Source organism: Helianthus annuus, chromosome 17 (genome assembly GCF_002127325.2).
Source record: "Helianthus annuus cultivar XRQ/B chromosome 17, HanXRQr2.0-SUNRISE, whole genome shotgun sequence".
Classification (NCBI taxonomy): Eukaryota; Viridiplantae; Streptophyta; class Magnoliopsida; order Asterales; family Asteraceae; genus Helianthus; species Helianthus annuus.
The window spans coordinates 11,906,215-11,930,534 of NC_035449.2; the positions used below are offsets into that span (position 1 = coordinate 11,906,215).

The 24,320-nt window shown below is 33.2% G+C and overlaps 1 protein-coding gene and 2 long non-coding RNA genes across 3 annotated transcripts; all 3 read right to left on the reverse strand.

Moving 5' to 3' along the window:
• Window positions 1–542: 542 nt before the first annotated feature.
• Window positions 543–966, reverse strand: LOC110923536. Its single transcript, XR_002584142.2, has 3 exons — window positions 862–966; window positions 735–791; window positions 543–652 (listed from the first exon to the last, which is right to left on the reverse strand). It is a non-coding gene; the product is annotated as an uncharacterized LOC110923536 (long non-coding RNA).
• A 30-nt stretch (window positions 967–996) lies between these two features.
• LOC110923709 lies at window positions 997–2,744 on the reverse strand. The gene is made up of 7 exons (XM_035986139.1): window positions 2,639–2,744; window positions 2,262–2,552; window positions 2,119–2,167; window positions 1,841–2,023; window positions 1,632–1,742; window positions 1,473–1,541; window positions 997–1,074 (listed from the first exon to the last, which is right to left on the reverse strand). Exons 3-7 carry the CDS (start codon window positions 2,155–2,157, stop codon window positions 997–999), a joined length of 480 nt encoding a protein of 159 aa, XP_035842032.1. The 5' UTR covers window positions 2,158–2,167; window positions 2,262–2,552; window positions 2,639–2,744.
• A 60-nt stretch (window positions 2,745–2,804) lies between these two features.
• On the reverse strand, window positions 2,805–5,300 carry LOC110925577. Its single transcript, XR_002584576.2, has 4 exons — window positions 4,887–5,300; window positions 3,478–3,600; window positions 3,110–3,183; window positions 2,805–2,993 (listed from the first exon to the last, which is right to left on the reverse strand). It is a non-coding gene; the product is annotated as an uncharacterized LOC110925577 (long non-coding RNA).
• Window positions 5,301–24,320: the final 19,020 nt, after the last annotated feature.

Below are 24,320 nucleotides of genomic sequence, written 5' to 3' on the forward strand. Positions count from 1 at the left end.
AACTAATAACTATGAGTTCAAGAAAACATATACAAAACCAACTAACAACCACAAATGCAAACAGTCACGGACGGCCTCTTTTCTTTGTCGTCTTGTGTACAAATTTGGTCAAAACCAAAAGCTGCGAAGACTTGACATATTTAAAGAAAAGAGTAGCGCCATGTGTATTTGATTTGATTTCAAGAAAGCCGACCACTTGGAAAAACCATACCTGTAACCATCTCCATTCTTTTCCGCTATCGTCTTCATGTTTGTTACCTCACATCTAATGTTTTGGATTGAAACATCACGGAGGTTGTGAAAAGAAAGAGACAACTCATCGGAAATAGCAGACGGTAAACGCTGAAAGTCACAAAACAAAAAATTGTCAAAGTAATCTAAAACATATGCTTATTACTTGAATAAAATATATAAATTTTAATAATATGAAAACACATACCATTCTGTTCTCGGCGACTTTGGTGAACTCAATGATTGAAATTGTTTTCGACCTTTTCATTGTAGAACGTTTACGGCTAACAGATGTGGTTTCAGCAGCCATAAACTTATCAACAACCACAGATTCATTTTTGTTTCTAAACTTTGAACGTGTACGATGAGCGATAAGAGACTCATCGGACACCAACATAACTGCTTTACATTTCTGAGTGGCCTAATAAGTTCAAATAAAATAATAATTAGTTCTTTTTTAAGAAATAAAATTAAAAGTAAAAAAGTTATATATGATACTATACCTTCCTCTTTATCGGCAAAACAATTTGACCAACATCAACTTTATATTTCGGAATGGTCTAAAACAGGTAAATAAATACATAAGTAACTATCATAATTCGAACAAAATATCGAATCAGAAATACTCACATCAGAAACAACTATGGAGGACAGACTCGGTTCAGAAATAAAAATATTTGTTTTTCGTGTAGGATCAACCTATAAAACAAAAGAGTATAAAAATTATTAATATAGAATGAATTAATACATTGAATTATATAATACTTAAATAATCATATATACATGGGAGTTATTCTTTGGTATCAAAAATTTGTCCAGGTCCATCTCAAAGTTGCTTTTGTCCTGAAAAAAGGTAAACGTATAAATAAAAAAAATGTAAAGTAATCAACTTAAATTCATAAAAATATAATTAAGTAACTGAACCAAAACCTTTAAACTTAGATTTTCATCAACAACAACATTTGTTTTCCCCTTCGGATCATCGTAAGAAACATAAAACATTAACGGTTTAAAATGAAAAAATATAGGTAAAACAATTCAGTTAATTACAAACTCCTATAAATGAACATAAACTTTTAAACTTTGATTTTTATCACAAACAACACTTGCTTTGCATATCGGATCGGTTTTTTTATCTCAATCATCTTTGAACTACATATAAGGGAAAAGTGTTTAACAATATAATAAGAATAATAATTAAATTTAATAAAATACGAAAAAAAACAATGACAAAAAATTACCTTCTTCTTAAGGTCTTCCATTTCAAGTAGAGATGAGAAAAAGTTATCAAACTTCGAATCATCAATATCCTACACAATTAACAATAAAAAAATGTATAAATACAAAAAAAAATATTTATGATAAGTTTTAATAAATTAGATTAAAATATAGGGGTTTACATTGAACACAGACTCAAAACTTGCCAACTGAAATTTGTCGTCTTCACATTCCACAACAACACTTTCCTGAAAGTCAGTTTCGGCAGTACTACACTTCTCCTTATGTTCGGACTACAAAAAAAGATAAAAAATAACAATGTGTGAAATTCAAGATCTACTTGTAAGCTCGCGTTAATAACTAAATAATAGTATAGATGTATAATTCTAACCGCAATAACCAAATCATCACCATCATCACCATAGATGGAGTCATCCAAAACAACTAACTCAACCTTGTTGTTCTGAATTTGAGTACTGGTTTGATGATTAAAGACTGAAAGCTCGAAAATTTTATTTCCAACCATTGAAAAGACAAAGATAGATCGGCTGTCTAAGGCAAGATCGTTTACCATCTTAGAACATCCATGAGTAAAAACACAGCTGTCAGTTAATCCGTCCATCTTAACATTCCAAAATCTATCTCCTAAATAAAGAGTTGATTGACCACCTTTGAAATTTTTCCCATAAAATTGCCTCCAAAATTCATCAGCCATGACCTGCATAGGCAGTGATAATTAAAAATTAATTTAAAAACCAATATACAGAAAGAAAACATTATTCATCATACTGATTGTATAATATACTACTTACAATAACGTCTTTGTCAGGTGTGATTTTGGATATAAAGCAGTATTGATGAACAAATGATTTAAACACCATTAGAAAGAATGATGATTGTCCAAATGACTGAAACATAAGATAGTTATTTTTTCATATACAACTATCCCGAACAACTTTGGTGAAGCCATCAGCAAGAACATGGCCAACATCAGTTTTTTTCAGTCTTACAAACCATAACTTGTTGCCATCAACAATCTTAACTGAATCTTTGTAAGGTGGTTGGTCTCCCCAAATCATTGAAGCAAAGTCATTAGGTATTTGCTATGAGTTTAAAAAAAAATAAAAAAAAAAGACAAACATCAGTTTACTAAAAATATGATTAGTATTTAGAATACCAATAACCGTACCAAAAATATCTGGTCATCTTCCTGAATAAGCTTTAAAAATGAAGGACTGTTGTTCATTGGATCCATATCTGAAAATTAAATATGAAGGTTTTTTACAAAATTAAACGGTAAAGTATTTATAGAAACACAAGCAATATTTCTCAATAAGCTTTAAAACTTATCTCAATAGTTTTGTTATTACTGATTCACCCACTATTGTTGGTAGGGTAGCCAATGCAGATGCAGCTTGTATTCTTATCTTGAAAATAGAATAATTACTGAGCGAAGTAAAAGAATACAAAAAACTGAAGGAGCCCTATGCAGAGCAAAGTAAACACAAAATTCAAACACCTATTAGTTCATCAAAGCACTTATTCTGCAATCCAAATAAAAAAACTCGGTAAAATAAGTTTAAAATATACCTTCACAAAGAAACCTTCTTAAAGCAAAAGAATTCAAGTAATAGAAATATTGAATTTTGATGTTAATTACCTTAGCGCTATCCCCTGTAAGCGGAAGAGAATAATCAATTAACAAAGAAACCTTCTTATATCACTCCATCAATTCTGTCACATTAAAGATGAATTAAGTTAATTGAAAAAGGAATGACTAAATGGATGAAACACATTAATGGTTTACTTCCAAATTTAAATTTAAAAAAATGATTGACTTCCAAATTTAAAATCAAACACATTAATGGCAAACTTCAAAATTTAAATTTAAGATAATGATTGGCTTCGAAATTAAAAATTTAAAATCACACACAATACTGGTTTACTTCAAAATATAAATTTAAAATAATAATTGACTATCATTATACCGGATCAAAAAACACCAAAAAACGATAAAATTAAACTTACCTCTTGTGTTCGAAAAAGATTCAGACTCATGCAGTTGCATAAGTCATCATCAATAAGTTCAAGACATTGACCATATGGAACTTTTCCTTCCCACAATAAGCTTGCAAAATCATACGGTATTTCCTATGAATCGAAACAAAAAACATATAAGCTTAAAATTTAATTTTAATGATGTAAAACTTATATGTAACAACCAATAAATATTTTTAATATGATTGTTGAATAATTTGAATCTAATTAGCTATATAGAAACCAATAATTGTTGATTAAAGTTTATTAAAAATTAGGATAATTAACAATTATACAAAATGAATATAGTCAACTTCTATTTTAGGTAACTTTATTTAAAAATAAGCCAAATATAATTTAAATTTAAAATTACTATAATATGTTGGAAGATTTAATCAAAATTATATATAGAATTTTAAATTTTAAACCACTAACATGTCTTTGTACATTGAACCCACTTAAAAAGGAAATCCAATTAATGTTATTAACTCCAAATCGTTTACTTCCATAATATCCTCCAAATCAAAATTTTGAATTTTAAATCAAGTTATTATCTATCATCTAAATAAGGAAATTATCAGCCAAATATACTAAAAACACATTTGTTGACGTTTTTAAAAAATATTAATATATTCTTAAAACAGGCTTCTAATAATTAAAACGATATTAGAAAACATACAAATGTTAGCATCTTGAAGGACATAATCATCTAAAATACAGTGAAAGTTCAAAACTCAATTCCGTATCTATTATTTTAATTATTTAAAGCATATACGGTAAAAACCAATAAATTTTTTAATATGATTGTTGAATAATTTGAATCTAATTAGTTATATAGAAACCAATAATTGTCGATTAGAGGTTATTAAAAATTAGGATAATTAGCAATTATAAAAAATGAATGTAGTCAACTTCTATTTCAGGTAACTTTATTTAAAAATAAATCAAATATAATTTAAATTTAAAATTACTATAATATGTTGGAAGAATTTAATCAAAATTATATATAAAACTCTAAATTTTAAACCATTAACATGTCTAGGTACATTGAACTCACCTAAAAAGGAAATCCAATTAATGTTATTAACTCCAAATCGTTTACTTCCATATTATACTCCAAATCAAAAATTTGAATTTAAAATCAAGTTATTATATATCCTCTAAATAAGGAAATAAAAATTAACAATAATAATTTTGGAACAAACGGATGGATAGCACCGAACCGTTATCATGATCCGAAATTCAATTGTCAAACATCAAGGATCAAACCATTAAACTCCAAGAACAAATATGATATTCAATCAAGCTTCAAACAAAACAATAGAAACGTGGAGCAAAGATTCTGACAAAACAATATTACAAACTTAAAAAAGAGAAAACAACTATAACATTCAACTAACCTCTGTTGCTTGTTGAATGATCGGAGTCCGATTGTTATCCAAGATTTAGGGATTCACATGAAAATCAAAATAAACAAAAATCAGTAAGTTTGATAAATGTCCAATACATGAGTTTGATAAATGTCCAATACATGATTAACGTTCATAGACACTACATAAATCAGAGAATGTAGATGATGATAACAAAACCTCTGATCTTGATATTGTTTGCAAAAAAAATATAAATGTTCAATCGCTTAGATTAAAGATGCACAGTAGATAAACAACAAACTAAAACAACATACCTTCAATTTTATGATCGGATCTACAAAATTCAGAACAACATAACTTATTTTGGTAGACTAACAATCCGAGTCCGAATTTCAAAAAAGATTGAGGGTTCACCATGAGAAAATACAAACCATAAATCATTCAGAACATATATTAATAAGTAAAAGAATAATGAACAGAAAGGATATAAAATTACATATTACAAACTTAAAAAAGATAAAACAACTATAACACTTAACTAACCTCTTTTGATTGACGAATTATCGGAGTCCGAAATCAGATCTACAGAAATCAGAACAAAGAAAAAGTTATTACAAATCAGAACAAAGATTATTAGAAATCTAAAGAAAGAAAAAGATAAAGTTTGATCGGATCTACTGAAATCAGAACAAAGAAAACGTTATTAGAAATCGAAAGAATCTTTATAAAATGAACTTTATATACAATTGAACAACATAAATAACAACATACCTTTAATTTCTTTAATCAGATCTACAGAAATCAGAACAAAAATGGTTTTTAGCAATCAAAACAATATTCATAAAAACAACTTTGTATAATACAATCGAATAACATAAATAACAACACACCTTTAATTTCTTTTATCGGATCTATAGAAATGAGAAAACAAATGGTTTTTAGCAATCGAAACAATCTTTATAAAAACAACTTTGTATATACAATAACATAAACAACGCAGATCTAGGTCCGATTAGGTATATTTACCTTTGATCTTGATAAAATCTTGAAGATCCGATGAGACGATGAACAATTGTAGAAGAAAAAGAAGATAGAGAAGGGAGATTCGGTAGGTATGATTTCGGTGAACAATTTTGGCCATTTTTGCGGGTATTATTTTAGGGAGATCGAAGATACCTTATAATAAAGATGAAGGAGAATGAAGATTATTGACTCGGAATGGCAATGCTTGAATCGTATGCTTGAACCAGAAGGGAGATGAAAGGAAAATGGAGATGAATGTGGTGTCTAGGGTTTTGGAAAATAACATATAGGATCCATTTTCTGTTGACCCGACCCAACTCAATTCGGATCCCGCCTTTTTTCCTTGGAATCGTGATTGTTGAAAGCTAATTGGGATTTCCCTCCTAAACCAAATTGCCACATCAACCTAGATGGCCAAAGACAAAGGACACATAGCCCAAATCCATCTCATTTATATATATATATATATATATATATATATATATAGATTTATTTCTTAAACAAAATAAGGAGATTTTTAAGGAAACAACATATTTTTTAATAATTCAAAATTGTCAGTTACTTATAATACAAAGAACTTATACATAACAAATTAACATGACATGCGATCACTCATGAACAAATTCTTGACGTTGTGTTTTATCAATTACAGGTGTAAACAACTTAGTTTAGATTCTGTATAGTACACCAATATAAATAACTTACATTCCGTATAACACACCAGTATAAACAGCTTCGATCGTCAGTATAACACACTAGTATAAACAACTTAGATTCCGTATAACACACCAGTATAAACAACTTCGATCGCCAGTATAACACACCAGTATAAACAACTTAGATTCCGTATAACACACCAGTATAAACAACTTTGATCGCTAGTATAACACACTAGTATAAACAACTTAGATTCCGTATAACACACCGGTATAAATAGCTTCGATCTCAAGTATAACACATCAATATAAACAACTTAGATTATGTATAACACACCATTACAAAAGCTTGCATTCCGTACAACACACTAGTATTAATAGATTAGATCGCAAAAAATAAAAATAAAACGTATGAACATTGTTTTTGGAATAGATTATAGTGTTGTTGTTATCCATTGTTTGAATGTTATTGAATCATGTTGGAATGAATCTTCTTTAGTTTGGATGTCTAGATCCATGATTTTAGAGATTGGTGGTTAATTAATGATGAAATGACTAGAATAAAGGAACTGATACTACTTTCTTTATTTAAAACACGATTAATGACTAAAATGCCCCTCGACCATTAAATGAATTAATAATTGTCACGGCCCCCGATCCGTTTTGCCCGGTTCGAAAGCTGCGAGACAGAAACTCGTGGTATTGGTATTTAATTTGGCAGTGGAAATTTTAACAGGATCGTTTCAACAGAAAACACCGAATTATTTTATTATAAGTTTCGGGACAAACCCCGTATTTTACAATAAAGGAATTTCACTGGGAAATCCCCTAATTACAGAAAACATGTTTATTTATTTACTGAGCCATTTTATTTAAGCTGGAGTGCTACGCGACACTATTCCCTTTTTTCCTCACAGTAAATCACCCGCAACATGTTTTAAAAAGATTTGATCAGCGAAAAATATTGGCGAGTGCATTCAATTTGCACAAAAGGCACAATGTTATAATTTACAGTATTAAGAGCGATTACAATTGCTTCTATCTTATAAATTAGCTGACCCAGTTGTCACTTGACCGGATCTGTGACTGTGGTCATATCACTATTGGGTCCATTCACCCAAAAGTGACGTATCACTATTTAGGTCCGTTCACCTAAAAGTGATGCTAAATAAGTATTGTATACAAAACCCCACGTACTGTCAGTAATAAAGATAACAAAGACTTAATCCCTATAAATATAACTCGAAAGCATTTAGGGTTTTGTAAAGCAATTTGATAAAAATAGAATGACTCACATTGCAAGGTTAAACGGTCAGAGCCTGCCTACTGATAAAGCTGGTAAACCTAGTTAAATATACAATGCAAACGAAACTAGGTTAGTAACTTAATTCAAGATTTACGATAATTCACGAGATCGAAACCCTCACGATGAATGACAAAGTATAGCCCAATGTAGGCAGCACTTGAACATCTATCGGATCGGTTTTAATCAATCGGACATTGTATCGTAGCAGTGATCGAGTTATTACCCCATTATCGTAGCAGCGTCTCGATACTCTAATTTGTTATTTTGAGCAGAAAGAAAGCAATTTTGGTGAAAATTTTCGAGCAGACTGAACTGGCCATGCAACGTCCAATTTATAGCTGAAAAGCAGCTTTCTCGCGGCCCGCGATGGCCTGAAGGCGATCTGCCGCGCCCTTCCAGAGCCACCCTAGCTACGGCTAGGGCTGCCGTGTCATCCCCTTGGCTTGCCACGTGTGTGACACGTGGCCTGATCGTTATCCGGAGAATCCCCAGGCTCTCGCGCCCCGTGATGTATGTCCTTGAGTCTGTCGCGCCCCGCGACAGACTGATTTTTCTTGTTTTCTTGGATTTTTGTAAATAGGAGGGATGTACGAGTTCGGGTTTTCACTTACGGAGCGTTTTAGGATATTTTTGCGAGAGCCGTTACAATAATTAAAACACAAATATTACAAAAATGCCAGTCAACTAATCTCAACCATTGATCAAACACATCCAATGGCACAAAATACTTCCTACACTTTGTAGAAAAAAAACATACTTTGTAGAGGAACCTCACCCTATATATATAAATTCAACACGTAAAATAGTAGGTGGAGTTTGTATCTTTGTTTTTCATGTATTTGGTCGGATCCTAAGACAAAATGAAAACTAATGTCGAAGCTTCGGTCACACAACTTGGAATTCTTGTCAATCGTTCATTGGAAAAGCTAGACACATTGGGAACATTGCGAGATGAGTTAAGAGGACTCAAAGAAGACTTCAAAACCGCTATCGACGTCATACGCCTCGAGATGCAAGCCATGATCCAGGAGGAAATCACAAGGTTGTGGAGTGAGGTAGACGCCAAGATCCAAAACTTTCACAAAAACTTTGCTGAGTTAGAAGCAAAATTGATCGACACCAACAAGGCACAACCAGAAGCATGTCTGGGGTCCATGCAAGTAAGTCATCTTAATACTTTAAACACGCAAGAAACTCCCAAAACACGGGAAAAACATAATATCAAAAAGCTCCCGAACAAGGGAAAGAAAAGATCCACAACCACAAAACCAGAAAAGACGTCGGATGAAGGACTTCAACTCATCAACATGGTGGTAAACGGGAGACCCGTTAAGGCACTAGTTGTCACAGGAGCAAGCCATAATTTCGTCTCAATAGATGAAGCAATAAAACTCAGTGTTCGAGTAACAAAACAAAACGCAACGATGAAGACCACAAATGGACCCATCCAACCAACACTAGGGATGGCATACGGTGTCAAAACCAAAATCGGCAAATGGAAAGGTAAGATTGACCTTTCTGTGGTGCCAATGAAAGAACATGACTTCTTGCTTGGCCATGATTTCTTCGAAAAGGAACAGGCCTTTCTCATTCCGTTTGCAAACACATTTTGCATCATAGAAGGAAACCAAGTTCAAAAATGAAGACAGAGAAGGACACTGGCCGTCAAGGTATGTCAATAACATCAATACAACTGGAGGTTGGTTCTAAGACAAGATCAACCAGTCATTCATCACAGCGAAGCATAACCCAAAATCGCAACGAGGACGTTGCGAATTTAGGTGGGGGAGAATGTCATAATCCGCCTAAATACACAACTTTCTTCGTGAGTTCTAGAAGGTTACGGAACACTAAAGATGCGTCTAGGGCTGCTCGGAAGTTTCCGGAACAACCTACAAGTTGCTGGAACATCTTGGCACCATCGAATGACTCTAGATCAGCCAAGAACACTTTAGAATGACCATGAAAACACTTAGAAGTCATGGATATTTTGAAGGAACTCTCTAGAATTCAGCTCATAAATATCCTAGGTATATGTATGGAATTCTCTAGAACTAGTATGAACTAGTATAAATAGGTGATGAAGGTCTCATTTTGAGATCACCCCACATAACCCCTCATAACTCATTCATAACCCAACTTCTTGTAAACACTTTGTACTTGTAACTTTGTTCAAGTAATACATAACCATCTTTGTTGTAGTACTCAACTACAAAATCGTACTTGTGATCCTCACAAACAAAGACTTCCGCTGCTATACATAACCAAACCCATCCAAAAGGCTGAACTTAGAAGTATTTTAAGTGCCACACGAGAGTTCAAGAATAACTTCGTGACCTGCAGAAACATGCACATTCTTCATGCGATCTGCAGAAACTTGATGGGAAAGAGCTGCAATAAGCCCAGAGGCCTGGATCCCCGATACTTTAGAGTTCACTGATGCAACACTCGGAGCCTACAATGGTCCCAGTGTTGCTACCCTTAATTTGGAACCATTTGATCTCTAGAGTTCATCGATGCAACACTCGGAACCTGCAACGGTCTTAATTTGGAACCATTTGCTCTCTTAGAATTTAATTCACATGATTTGGAACCATTTGTTATCTTAGAAATTAATTCACTAGCTTTAATATGGACATCCAACTTGATTTCCGAACAGTCTGATTCAACTACGAGCCTAATTTTAGGAGCCATAACTATACCAGTTTGATTCACCACAGAACAAAAAGTCATTTAAATTGTAATCTAGCATAACACAAAACAAACTGGTAATATAATTTTAGAACTTTTCAAGAAACAAAATGTTAATACAATTAAAAAACACACACACGCGCGCACACACATCAATTGTGATTTTGCATAACACAAACCGGTAATATAATTTCAGAACTATTCAAGAAAAACGATATTAAAAAGTTTAAAAAAGCTTATCAATTGTAATTTACCATAACATAAACTGGTAATTAGGGTTGTAAACGAACTGAACGAACACGAATGAGCCTGTTCATGAACTGTTCACAAATAAACATAAAGGTGCGAACATAAACAAACACATTACCGAACGTAAACGAACGAACACAACATTTGTTCATGTGCGTTCATTTATTAGAACTTCCCGCCGAAAAATTCACGAACTATTTGTTGGGTTCATTTACAACCCAACTTGTATTACAATTTCAGAACTACTCAAAAACGAAATATTAAAAAAAACATATCAATTGTGATTCAGCAAGTAAAACCGAAAACATATCAAGAATTAAAGGTTTCGTAAACGAAAACAAAAATACTATAATCAACTGACTAAAATCTGTGCCGGTAACTTAGATGCAAACACCAAGAATTGGTTTTTTCTTGAGTTCCAAATTACAATTTCGACAACTACATGCGTATAATACTGTGAACAATCAAGACAGTGTTTGGTTACTTGGTTGAACGAACAAACGAAGCAAATCGATTTGAATAATGGCGGAGGAACGTCGTGAAACTAGTCCGGCCGGCGAAGTCTGCGAAAACAGAAATGGGTGAGATGTGAGAATCAATTTGAAAGACGATTGAAGCATTTTGTTCCAATGTTAAGAAAATGAAAGACTGTTTATGGTTACCTGATCTGATGAACGAACAAAAGTTGGTGGAAGAGTGAATAACAATTTGGAAGACGATTTAACCGTTTTGTTGTCTCTCAAGAAATGAAATGGGGGGAAATAACAATTTGGGGGAACTCTTGTCAACTAATCTATATATACTTAAAAATTTAGTTACATCAACTTTTTTACAACCTTCATTATGAGCCTCTTAAATACATATAAAATTTCTAAAGAAAATTCATTAAGTTTAGGCATTTAAAGTAATTGAATTTGGTTTTATGTGATTTAAGAGGTTAATATTAAACGGTGAGCCAATTAAATTCATAAATAAGTATACATAAGAGAGAATTCGAAGAGTCTAATCAATTTGCAGCCGTTTGATTGGTCTTAAAGTATCATTTAGGGTGTATATAAAGCATTTGCCAAAACATTTGAAACCTCTCATATCATTCGCTATACCCCTTTGTTTTCCCCGACGTCGGTGACGACCTAAATGTGCTCCCCGTGTCTTCTCTGTAACCTCCATAACTTTTGACACACTTTTGCTTTTATAGAAGGTAACAAATTGAAACCTTAAACTGTTTAATTCTAACAAGCAAAAACCTGAACCTGAATTGAACTACCACCATCACCGCCGCCGTTAGGGTCGTCGGGGTTTTTGGAGTGGCGGCGCTGCCGCCTCTCCACCGCCACTACTGTTGCTGCCGTTATCCGCTGCCAAAACGCCCAACGCCAACCACCAAAGCGTCGCCACCTGTGGTGGTTCGCTGCCGTTGCTTGCCGTTCGCCGCCACCAAATGGTGGTGGTCGGCCGTTTCTTTAACAGAGAGAGAGAGAGTGTGGAGTGAGAGAGAAATGGTTATTTAGTATGGTGTGGGTGTGGCGTGCCGGAGGTCCAGCGCCGGAGTGCCGGCCAAAGAACGGCTCCGGTGGCTGGATCTTATGAGAGAGAGAGAGGGAAGGTCTTGAACCTTCACAACCAAAACTTGAACTCTTGAGAATCTCTTGAAAGAAAGAACACCTGAACTTGATTCTGGATCCTAGGATTTTATGTTAAAAACAAAAGGAAAAGTGTGGGTGTTTAGAGAGACATCGACCAGAGAGAGAAATGTGAGGGATTGTTTTGTGTTGTTATCTTGGTGTATAATATAAGAGTTATCCAACTCTTAAGTGGATTTTTTTTTTTACAAAAGTCAAGCATGGTAGTGTGTAGAAATGGGTTTTAATAATTATCAACTTTATTGTTTCCTTCCTTTTTTTAACTTTTCGTTGTTCCGTCAACAGAGATGAAAAAGGACTTGCAAAAAGGCATGGTCTAATCAATAGAAAAATCAATCAAGCATGCACATGGAGTATTGACTTGGATATAACTCTGACAACAGGAAGAAGCAAAGGATACAAAGAATTGTGAGGTTTGATTTACCTCCATAATATCTTATGAAAATTCAAGTAAAATTCATGCACATGGTTTATTATATATTATTTGAAGCTCTTAAAGATATGGTTTAATTGTAAAAAGTTAAACATGTTTAATTTGCGTGTCTGTTTATTTATTTATTATTATTTTTTTTTGGATTGTGCAGGATGTATTCAGTATCCCTCAAGAAGGAATAACAGCTATGGGCAGCAACAACAACAACCTTATTCTGGTCGATCTTCTTATAGTCAAATATGTTGAGCTTTACTCTTCAGTTTTTTATGTTCATAACGTTGTTGAATCATTTGAGAACTAGGAGAAGAGGAAGGATTAAGGATTACGTACACAAAAAAAAAGAATTTTGTTTCTAGGGCATCAATTGAAAATACGATTTTAGAACTAAAAATAATCATCGGCGTCTCTTATTAGAAGATTGTTTCACACAATTAAGGAATAGATATATTATTGAAAGAGAAAGAACTCATCTTTTTAAATGAACTATCTATGATAAGCCTAGGGGATTACAACCAACACATACAAAGGTAATCATAAATGTAGGAAGTCTTAACAGTCTTCATAAAGTTAAATAGTTATCCCAGTAATAATCAAATGTTTAGTAATTCTAACTTTAGTTTTTAGTAATCCTTCTTTATTTTTATTAGTATTCTAATATGCATATTGCATTCATGTGTATTTTGTATTTTGGTTATGTATTAAATTGTTACTACGCTCCGCACGTCATATGTGGTCTACAAGAACAAGTTGAGCTTATTAAAAGAGTCTTCTCTATAGCATATTGTTATCATAGGTTTATTAATTCTGACTTCAGTTTTTAAGATGGATTGAGTGTAATTTTGTTATTTGCAATTATACTGTGTGAATTTTGTCAGGAACTGTTGTTTTTAGTTCGTTGCAGATTTTGATGTGGACCCTTTATTTTATTTTTATCAGATATACAAACAGCGGATGTATGGAAAGATGTACATGATGAAGAAGGTGAAGTGTGATCACACGCACATATTTGTCTACCACTAAAAGTACCTTCATGTTAGCTAGAAACACATGAACCACATTTTACATGACAAAAGATACAATTATATAAATCACGTAATAGTTGTGGCTTATTGTATTAATATCATACCAGCACAACAATGATATACATCACATATAGTGTGTTGTATTGTATAGAATAAGGTGATACATAAGGAATATGGTGTGGGGTTGGCTAAATGCACCCTCTATTAATAAACATACCCTTGTATTATATCTGACTGAGTTCGATTCTAAACATTAGTTTTTAACAGCTTGCTAAAGGATATTTTCCTATTTTAAAGCACTCATTTACAGACTAAAAGTATGTTTAACATAATCCTGGTAGTATGGTATTCCTTTTCATAGGCTACACTACTTGATATTTTATTGCACAATGAGGATGACCAAAAAACTGTCTTTACATAACACTTTATTACGGTTGCGGTATTGTGTGCACGAACCCAGCTACTCATGAGAGAACACTTTTATACCATTTTTAATAGTTTTCTTTTCGTTATTTGACTGCAGTCAGTTGGCTGGTGATGGGATTGGGGATGACGGTGACATGCGTTAGCTAAAGTTTGGTCCATGTGTCATCCAATAAGATAGGAAGGCGTGCGAGAGTTTATGCGTTTTTCCTTTTCCGTTTTCTGTTTCATGTTTTTTCTCCTTGGAAGACATCTTTTTTCACTACTTCTTTTTGGCCGGCAAGTTTTGCCAAGGAAACAACTTATGGTCCATGGTTTAATAAAGTTTAAGCACGCCCCTTTGTAGGCGTATTGTCTTACATGTTATGCACCGGCTGTGTCAGACGTCTTACCACGAACAAACAATAGCTATTATGCATGCCGTGCATCGCACGGGCTTTCTCCCTAGTAAAGTCAAATAAAAACTCATTTATGGTACTCAAATTTATGAGTTAATTGCCTGGTTGGTTAGAAAATATTGCAGACTTGGTCCAGTGGTTTAATAATTACACACTTGATCCTCCTGGTGGTTGTCATTTTTACACTTGGGTGATCCTTATCGCTAACCTATGTTAAACTTATCAGTTAAGTATGTGCAAAATTACTAAATTACCCCTGACCAATTAAAAAAATAAAAAATATATAAAAATGGGTGGGGCATTCATCTTCTCCCCCCCCCCCCACCTATAAAATTCACCACCTCTACCTCCACCTCAAACCCCAAACCTCACTGTCAAATCTGATGTGAACCCCAGCCTCCCAACCGTCGCCAACCAGGCATTTAACTCACAAATTTATTTTAAACTGTTTTTTCAAACCCAATTTTGTGTCATGTGTTTGTATGACAGGGTCACTGTACATCCTTTTTTTTCATCATCTAAGTCCGTGCGGTTTATTAAAATTTTCATTTGCGCCCCTCCTATTATCTTCATGTTAACTGAACATCAAATAGGAGGTGAAATAACATATTTATGGTGGAAGGGGCACCCATGGATAACACCCATGCCTTATTCAATCATGCCACTATCATGTGAAATCTTCCCTCAAGTACTAAGACTATACGGTATAGAGGGGCTTGAAAATGGGGTGTTATGCGACATGTGGACGACACTTAAGCACGCGTCAGAAATGAGGCATGGAGCAAAAACGGGAGGTATGGGACGGGGCGTGGAAGAGTGACGTTATTCGACACGTGGCACACACTTTTTGTTATTATTTTATATTAAAATTATTTAAAAATCTATTTAAAAAATTAGATAAAATTAAAATAAAAATACTTAAAAGATTAATCATTGTCTTCAAAGGTTATGATATGTTGTATTATGCTTACTTTCTTGTAAGTTCTTTTATCTCTCTTCATTACTTAATTCTACGGTGTTTAGTTGACTCGACTCCTCATAATATTCGCAAATTACGCGTCCCTGATCCTTTAGAATCATGTTATGTAAAATAATGCGCGCGTACATCACATTTCGAATCATTTCATACAGTCTAAACTATCGATCATCCCAGGGAAATTATGCCGCTCTTCATGAGCCTCCAAGAGTTGTTTGTCACTAAATGTAGGTTTTCTCAAATATCTTTTTAAATATAGTTCAATGACATACTCACAAAAATAATGGAGGCTTTCCCTAGCCACTCGTTTCGCCATTTTTATAAATTCATCTATAATGTCGAAATCCATCTTATAAGCCAATTGTCTAAACGCGGTCGTGACTTTTTGCAACATGTAAATCTTAGACAACCACGCCATTCTTTCTTTGTCGAAAAATTCATATTCACTTGATAAATCGTTTGATACTCTAAGAAATAATTCACGGCTAATACGAAATCGATGCCTAAAAGTACTATCATCATAAGTCGGATTGGGTGAAAAATAATCACTTACCAATAAATCGTGTGCGACGATTCGGTCGCGTACTATGTATTTCCTCTTCTTATGTTCTGAGGAGCACCCTTCGTCTTCGATTATAGTTTCAACCACTTTTTGAACCGTTGTAATTAGAAGTGTCGGCCCCTCGTCATCGTCATCTGACGAGAATAAAATAAAGTTCTCAAGCTCAACGGCTAAGAAGATGAATATGAAGAACTTGAGCCTTCCATTTTTAAAAGTTTTGTTAAAAATGGGAGAGAATATGTAGTTAGGAAGAGAGAAATGGATGATTTGGTGTGTGGTTTTTGGGAGAAATATGTGATTATATATAGGGTTTTTTTTGCTCAAGCCAGTCGTTCAATGACTAGTTTAAACTCACCAATGCCAACTGTCCACACTGTCTATTCGATTGCCCACCACGCCGGTGGAAAATCACTCGCGCCACACACAACAGCGTTCACAACGCGGGGCAAGGGGTGGTTTGGTGGGCGTGGATTTGCAACAATGCCATATTTCGACGCCCACAGCATGTGATATCACTAAAAACATCTACCTATAAGTACCCTATAACTTTTTGTTTTTGTTTAAAATTTTAATTAAATTAAATAATTAAATATAATTAAAATTTTAAATTTCACGAAAACTTAAAATGTTACATAAATTGAAAAACAGAAAAATAAAATACAACAAATCAAACTAAAAACTTATAATACGAAATTTCATACTTAAAAATAAATACGACAATTTAATAAAAAAAACTAAATATCTTTTAATGATTACTCGGCCAATTATATTTTCCCGCAAGCTGTCGTTTGCGGGATATAGCGACTTTTTACACCTTGTACTGTAGATGCTCGTGTGACCGAGTATACGTCTTAAAGTCTCTGTCTATTGTCAATTGTACGACACTTTCACGTTGTTTCTTAATCAACGCTCTAGCTTCCAAAAAAATTTGTTGTTTAGCATCCACCAAAACTTGAATCATCACCTCCTTCTTTAACGTGTACGCGTGTAGTTTGTCGCCCAATCCACTACTTTGGTTTGACGACCCGGCGGGTTATTTACCCTTTTTCTTTAGTGTTGTAGGACCGAATTAGTCGTTCAAATCCGGCATCGACATATCAGTCGTCCTCCGATCTTCGGATTCAACGAAGTTGGCAGAATCCGATGATTTTCTCTTGCCAAAACTACCAGATTCCTCGTTCATCAACAACCTTCCATTTCTCATGTTGTTTAACCACCTTCCATTTCTCATGTTGTTTAACCACCTTCCATGCATCAACATCCCGAATACGTACCAAAGGGCTCGAATCTATCTAAAACTTCTTCAGAGAAATCGAGTCGAACGAGTAGAATCATATTAGGTTGTGAAAGAAAGTTTGGTGGGTATTGGTCATAATAATTTAGTGGTGGGTGTGTACAATAATATTGTGGCGGTGGTTGTGGTTGTGTGGGTGGGTGTGGTATATAAACGTCACCATCAAAATCACCCCCTCGTGAGTTCAAACCACCAACTTGTTTAGTCGAATCGCCCCCTCTTTTGCTCAAGCCGGTCCCTTGGGTTTTTTTTGCTTGAACCACTTGTTTTTTTAGTCCATGGCTATATGAGAAAAAAATATGTGTTTTTGTGAGTGTGAAGTGGAGTGTTTGAAGAAAAGATTTGAAATCTAATACTAATAAAAAGGTCCCTTTAATGCCATATGGCATTTTTTATAATAAAAGATTTTACTAAAAAGCCATGTGTTAATTTATCATTTACCTTAATCATAATAAATAATAAGTAAATTAGTATAAAGACTATTAAATGATTGAATTTAATATATATACATAGGGTAAGGATAGTGTACATTAATTCAAAAGTGTGAGAAGTGTTTTTAACCATTAGATCTTTGATCTAATGGTTGACATCAATATGGAGTAAATTATAACTTTTATTTTAATTATTTGGACTGATTTGAAAATTGTAGGGCTAATAGTGTCTTTGTATATGTTTCAAAGTAGGTAACCTCTCCTAAATTCTAGCGATTCACTCCTAAATTCTAGCGATTCAATTTTAAACTTATTTTAAAATTCGAACATTCTAAAAAATCCAGAAATATGTAACTGCTACAAGAAATATATAACACTATACATCCATCATATAACACTATATAACACCATATAACACCGTGTAACACCATATAACACTATGTAACACTATATAACACTACATAACAATATATAACACTATACATCTATCATAGACATGCTGATGCTATTAGACAAATATAATACTATATAACTCTAAATAACACTATCTAATACCATATAACACTATATAACACTATACATCCATCATATAACACTATATACACCAAAAAACACTATATAACACCATATAACACTATGTAACACTATATAACACTATATAAAAATATATAACACTATACAGTTCTGAGCGAGATGACACAAATTCGTAAATTAATTCTTAATTTGTATTCCTATAATTAACGGTGACGGTTATGGAAGGTTATCAATTAATTAAATCAATAAGAAAATTACTTGTTTACCCTTTTGAATTAATTTAGATTGAGGACACATGTCATCACCACAATATTTCTCACCCTTCTCTCACTTTTAGATTAATGTACAGGATCCTCTACCTATATACAGAGTATACATACATATATATATATATATATATATATATATATATATATATATATAGGGTCAGGATTTAGAGAAAACGCTCAAAAGTGTGAGAACGGAGAGAACGCTTATGGATCATCCGATCAAAACAATCTATGGACTAGATTGGCGCGCGACATTTTAGAAATAAGACCAATTTTATTACGTGGACGCACGTCATTAAGGGTAAAAAGGTAAAAAACTATTCCTCACATAAAACGCCATTGAAAATAAAACGCAAAATAAATACAAAACGCCCATTTTATCACTGGGTACTTTTTTTCTGTGTTTTTATTTAAGCTCTCTGGCTACAAAAACGCCATAAAATATGAAATGCCATTATATATAACGTCAAACTTTACATCCGAATAAATGTTATTTACATTTTGGGTTATAAAAATAACATCCCGCCTAACCTACGCGCCAAAAAATTCTATAAATAGAAACGTCTCACCACCTTCCGTTTATCACACCAAAAAAACACACAGTAGTTGCTAAAAAAATTTACAACTCAATGTAAAACGCCAAAAATACAACGACAACAAACATCTTTTTCTTTGATCCTCATAAAAGTTCTGCATGAAGCTTCATTTAATGATTTTTACGCGAGTGAAGAAAACATGTTGCTGCATGAGATGAACAAAATTGAAAAAAGAGAGACTGATGACACCCGTATGTCATACTGTCATATTTGTTCCTGAAGAAGGTTTGGATGATAAGAAGAGGCCTATACCAGTGGCAGATAGCATCCACCCACAGGGGGTCCCTCTATGACTCAAACATCAACAAAGACAATTCAACACATGAACAAAGAAAATAAACAACGTCAAACCCAAAATGCCATTTATTTGTCACATTTCTTGTAGTTTCAAAAGAAAAAAGAGAATGATAACAATGAAGATTTAAAAAAATAAATTGCTTCTACTTTGTTTTTTTTTTTACTTTTTTTTTAATTTTATTTGTCTATTGTTTGTTTTGTAATGTCAGTTAATAAACAACAAAATAGTATTAATGCTATAACGAAAAATATAATAAAACGCCAAAATTAGCAAATACGTGTAAAACGCCATGATGACATACAAAAGCCCCCCAATAAACTACCAAACTATAATAAAATTAATTTGAACAACTAATATTATAAAAAAAGAGTGAAAATGTGCAAAAGAATATAAAAAAAAAGAAGTTCAATAGTTATCTAACCGCCATTGGAAAACAAAACGCCATAATTACAGCCCTCAAAAGATTTGACGTGTTACACCATTAAAACAATAGAGTCTGAAAACAAAACACGATAAACTGCAAAAAACAGTAAAATGAAACGACGGAAAACATAATTACTAACATTTATTATATTAAATTTATTTTTCTTTTTCAAAACGCCATAATTACCTGACATACGCGGGAAAAAAAATTCAATATAAAAGAAGAACATCAGAACCCAAGTTCAAACACGCCAAAAAACTAAAACGCCACATATTCTCCAAAACGCCAAAAAAATTTAAAAAATGGCTAAGGTTATTGCATGGAGGTTTGAAAGGAAAGAAAAAAGATTCATCATAAAGTTCGCTGACAGGAGAAGGGTTAAGGTAAGAACAATAAAAGCCATGATGGGAATGAATGAAAATATTCAAAAATATATCCTAGCCCTTGGGGTTCCAAGAGACAACGATTGTGAAAGAACAAGAACTGTAATAAGAAGACTTGAGAAAAAGTTTCCAGCAGAAGATAATGAAGATGATAATGATGATATTGAAGATACACAAATACCAAAACTTAGCAGTTGGGTATTTCTTGAGGAAGAAGGAACACTTGAAGTAACTTACAAAAACGGGGTGCAATATTCAAGACCAATGGAAGAAATGTTGAAGACATGGTTGCTATCTATCATTGAACAACTCTGTGATTTAACACCTACAAACGATCCAAAATCCAAGGATGCAGTAATATTCTTGAATAGGCTGCAGCAAAGAAGAGACGATCTAATGGCGTTATACGCAAAAATGAAATTCGATGATAAAGAATCTGAAGAAAGTGAAGAACAAAGCGATGGGTACATCTCCGATGTAATCCCACCTACGGAAGACTATTAGATTATTTTGATTTTCGAGTTATTGTAATTTTTTAAAATATTAATCTATAGTAATGAATTATTAACAAAAAGATACAAAACGCCAAAAATAATATGGAAAAAGCCATAACGCCAAAATATTAACTATGTGACAGAAAAAGAATTAACTCAAAGAGAAGAAATCTAAGAAAAAAAAACAATAAACGCCAAATAATTAATAAATCTACAAAACGCCAAAATTATCTTGCACGCAAAAAATAAAGAAGCATGTCAAACGCGAAAATCGTGAAAGGAGAAGAATACTAAAAAGACAAAAAAAAAAAAAAAACCTCCGTCTCTGATCAAGCCCCACGCCACGTGTTCGACAAGGATGCGTTCTCACTGTTCTCATACTTTTTGCCGTGTTCTCCTGATCCTGTTTATATATATATATATATATATATATATATATATATATATATATATATATATATATATATATATATATATATATATAGGATAATGCTCTATAAAAAACCCCATTTTTTTAAGAAACTTAGTAAACTCAACATGTGGCTCTCATATGTCCACGTATCCATATCCATTTCAATTACCTTTTTGAATAGAAGGGTAAATTAGTAATTGTCCCAACCCAAGATACTTTTCCCATCTTGATTTGACTTTAATAATTAATGCCCATCAACTCCAGTGTACAAATTACCCATCCTCATATTTTTTTCATAATTTCTCTTTACATATCTCCATTAACATCTTTCTCAACAAGTTCATGCTTTCTCCATTAATTTCCATGGAGACAAATCCACCAACATTGGAGTTAATGTCGCCGATCCATAGTTTCCCCAACAGGTTCCATTTTCCATTAACTTCATATCTGTTTCAAGTTCTACCCAAGATCCATTTCCATGAACTTCATTTCGGTTTCAAGATCCACCATTTCAAAACCTCCATTTAAAGATCCCCACTGACGGGAACGTCATTCACAACGAGTTCCCTACTGAAGAGGACAAGAATGATCAAGGTTTTTCATCCTTTTTTTATGGGTTCGAGTTTTTTTTTTCTTTTTTACACCCCTAATTCAACTTTAAATGTTAATTTCTTAAAAGAAATCGAAGAACCAAGATACTGTCGAAGAATCAAGATCCTGTCAATAATAAGTTGGTTTTGATTTTTAATTGTCATTTACTTTGATTTTCGTTCTTCACAATTGGTTTTATTTTTTCCAGAATTAAGAACGTTGCCAAAAGATTAATTATTTTTCAATACCATCGATTATTGTTTCAAAAAAAATGACGTTTATAGGTAATAAATTTCAATACTATTGATTTTAGTTTGGTTTTCATTCTCCTGGTGTTTATAAATTTTGATTCATGGATTACTTGTTTTGGTTTCAAACTCGTTTGATTTTGATCCATGTATTAGTTTTTTTGTGTTAAATCAATGTGTTTGTTGGTTTGGGGATTTTGATCTGAACAGTAACTGTTTTTTTGTTGGTTTGGTTGCCTTGTTTGGTGCTTTTTGATCTGAATAGTAACTGTTTTTTGTTGGTTAGGTTGCTTTGTTTTGGGCTTTTGATCTGAATAGTAACTGTTTTTGTGCGTTATAGTATAGAAACAGACCCATAACATGTGTTAATCCCCTGTTAGAATGATATATAACGTGTGTTGCTTTACAGAAGCAGAACAATAAAGATATTCAATTGTGGTTTCGTCAAACGTGGATCAGATACTCAAGGATCATGACCATGTTTATATTGCAGCACAACACAACTAACACGTGTTATAGTTTGAACTTCTCGGACATGCATGTGTTACATGTGACATGAAAACACATTTTTATAACTTCCCTGGCATACGCACACCCACATGTTTACAAACCGTTTCAAGACCGACCCAAACAATAAAGCAAGGGTAGCCGCTGAAAAGCTAAGGCAGCAACGGTAGCCGCTGAAAATCTAAGGCAGATTTTCAAAGGAAGCTCCGCCATTTTCTTAGTGCTATGTATTTTCGTTTACTAGTAATATGTAATGTGAGACTCTTATTTTGTTTTGTCTAGTACATGATGTTAAAACGGTATGGACTTAACACATTCTGGAAGTCTTAACACACGTTATAAAAGAGGCTTAACACACGTTATATCAGGTATACTATGTTATTAAGTTACTATTGGAGTTTATGCATCCATTCTGGAAGTCTTAACACACGTTATAATAGAGGCTTAACACATGTTATACAATATTAACTTGTATGTTCCATATTAACTTGTACGCATATTAACTTGCAAACCACTTTCATATACATGAATACAAGTTGGGTTATAATGGATACTTACATGTTATCATATGTATACAAGTGGGGTTACAACAAGATTACGATATTAACTAAGCTCACCATTAAACTCATCCCCCCCGTCGACTGTTTTCACCCTTGTCACATGTTAAGCAATTACATGTTCCGAACAGACAAATTTTAACACATGTTAGATCAGTATATACACATCATGGTGTTTTGTAAACCACTAGCTTATACATAAATACATGTCAGGTTACAAAAAGATTATAACAGAGGCTTAACACATGTTATACATTCCAAAATGTGCTAAACATGTTATAAATGAACGAAAACTTGTTATAGCATGAAAACTTCTTTATGGATCTGTTACAGCATGAACCACTAACACATGTTATAAACGAACGAAAACTTCTTTCCCAAAAGATTTGACTTGTTCAATATCCCCGCATCCATCCAGCTTGTCAATTGAATATCTTTATGGATATGTTTCTGTAAATCAACACACGTTATATATTATTCTAACAGGTGCTTAACACATGTTATGGGTCTGTTTCTGTAAATCAAACAACCCAACAAAAAAAACACTTACTGTTCAGATCAAAAGGCTAAACCAGCAACCAAACCAACAAAAAAAAAAACAATTATTGTTAAGATCAAAATCCCCAAACAAGCAACCAAACCAACAAAAAATCCCGTTCAAAAATCTCATCCTAAAGTTTTCGATTTATTTAAAATACATGAACATTAACCATTACTAGATCTTGATTGAAGACAAAGGAGAGGAGAGAGAGAACATTAACCATTACTAGATCTTGACTCCGACGACGTTTCGAACTCCGGCGTCACCAACCACCAAAAAAACTCGTTCAAAATCTCATCCTAAAGTTTTTGATTTATTTAAAATACAAAATCATATTAACAACCATTACTAAAACACTTTCAGCACACAAAAACATATTAATAACCATTTCAACAAAAAATCAAGTGTGAAATGATATTTCAAGAACACTTACCGGATCTATAACCGTCCGATGAACACGAAGAAGATCTTCAAACCTTCTTCTCACACACACACTCGTGCGT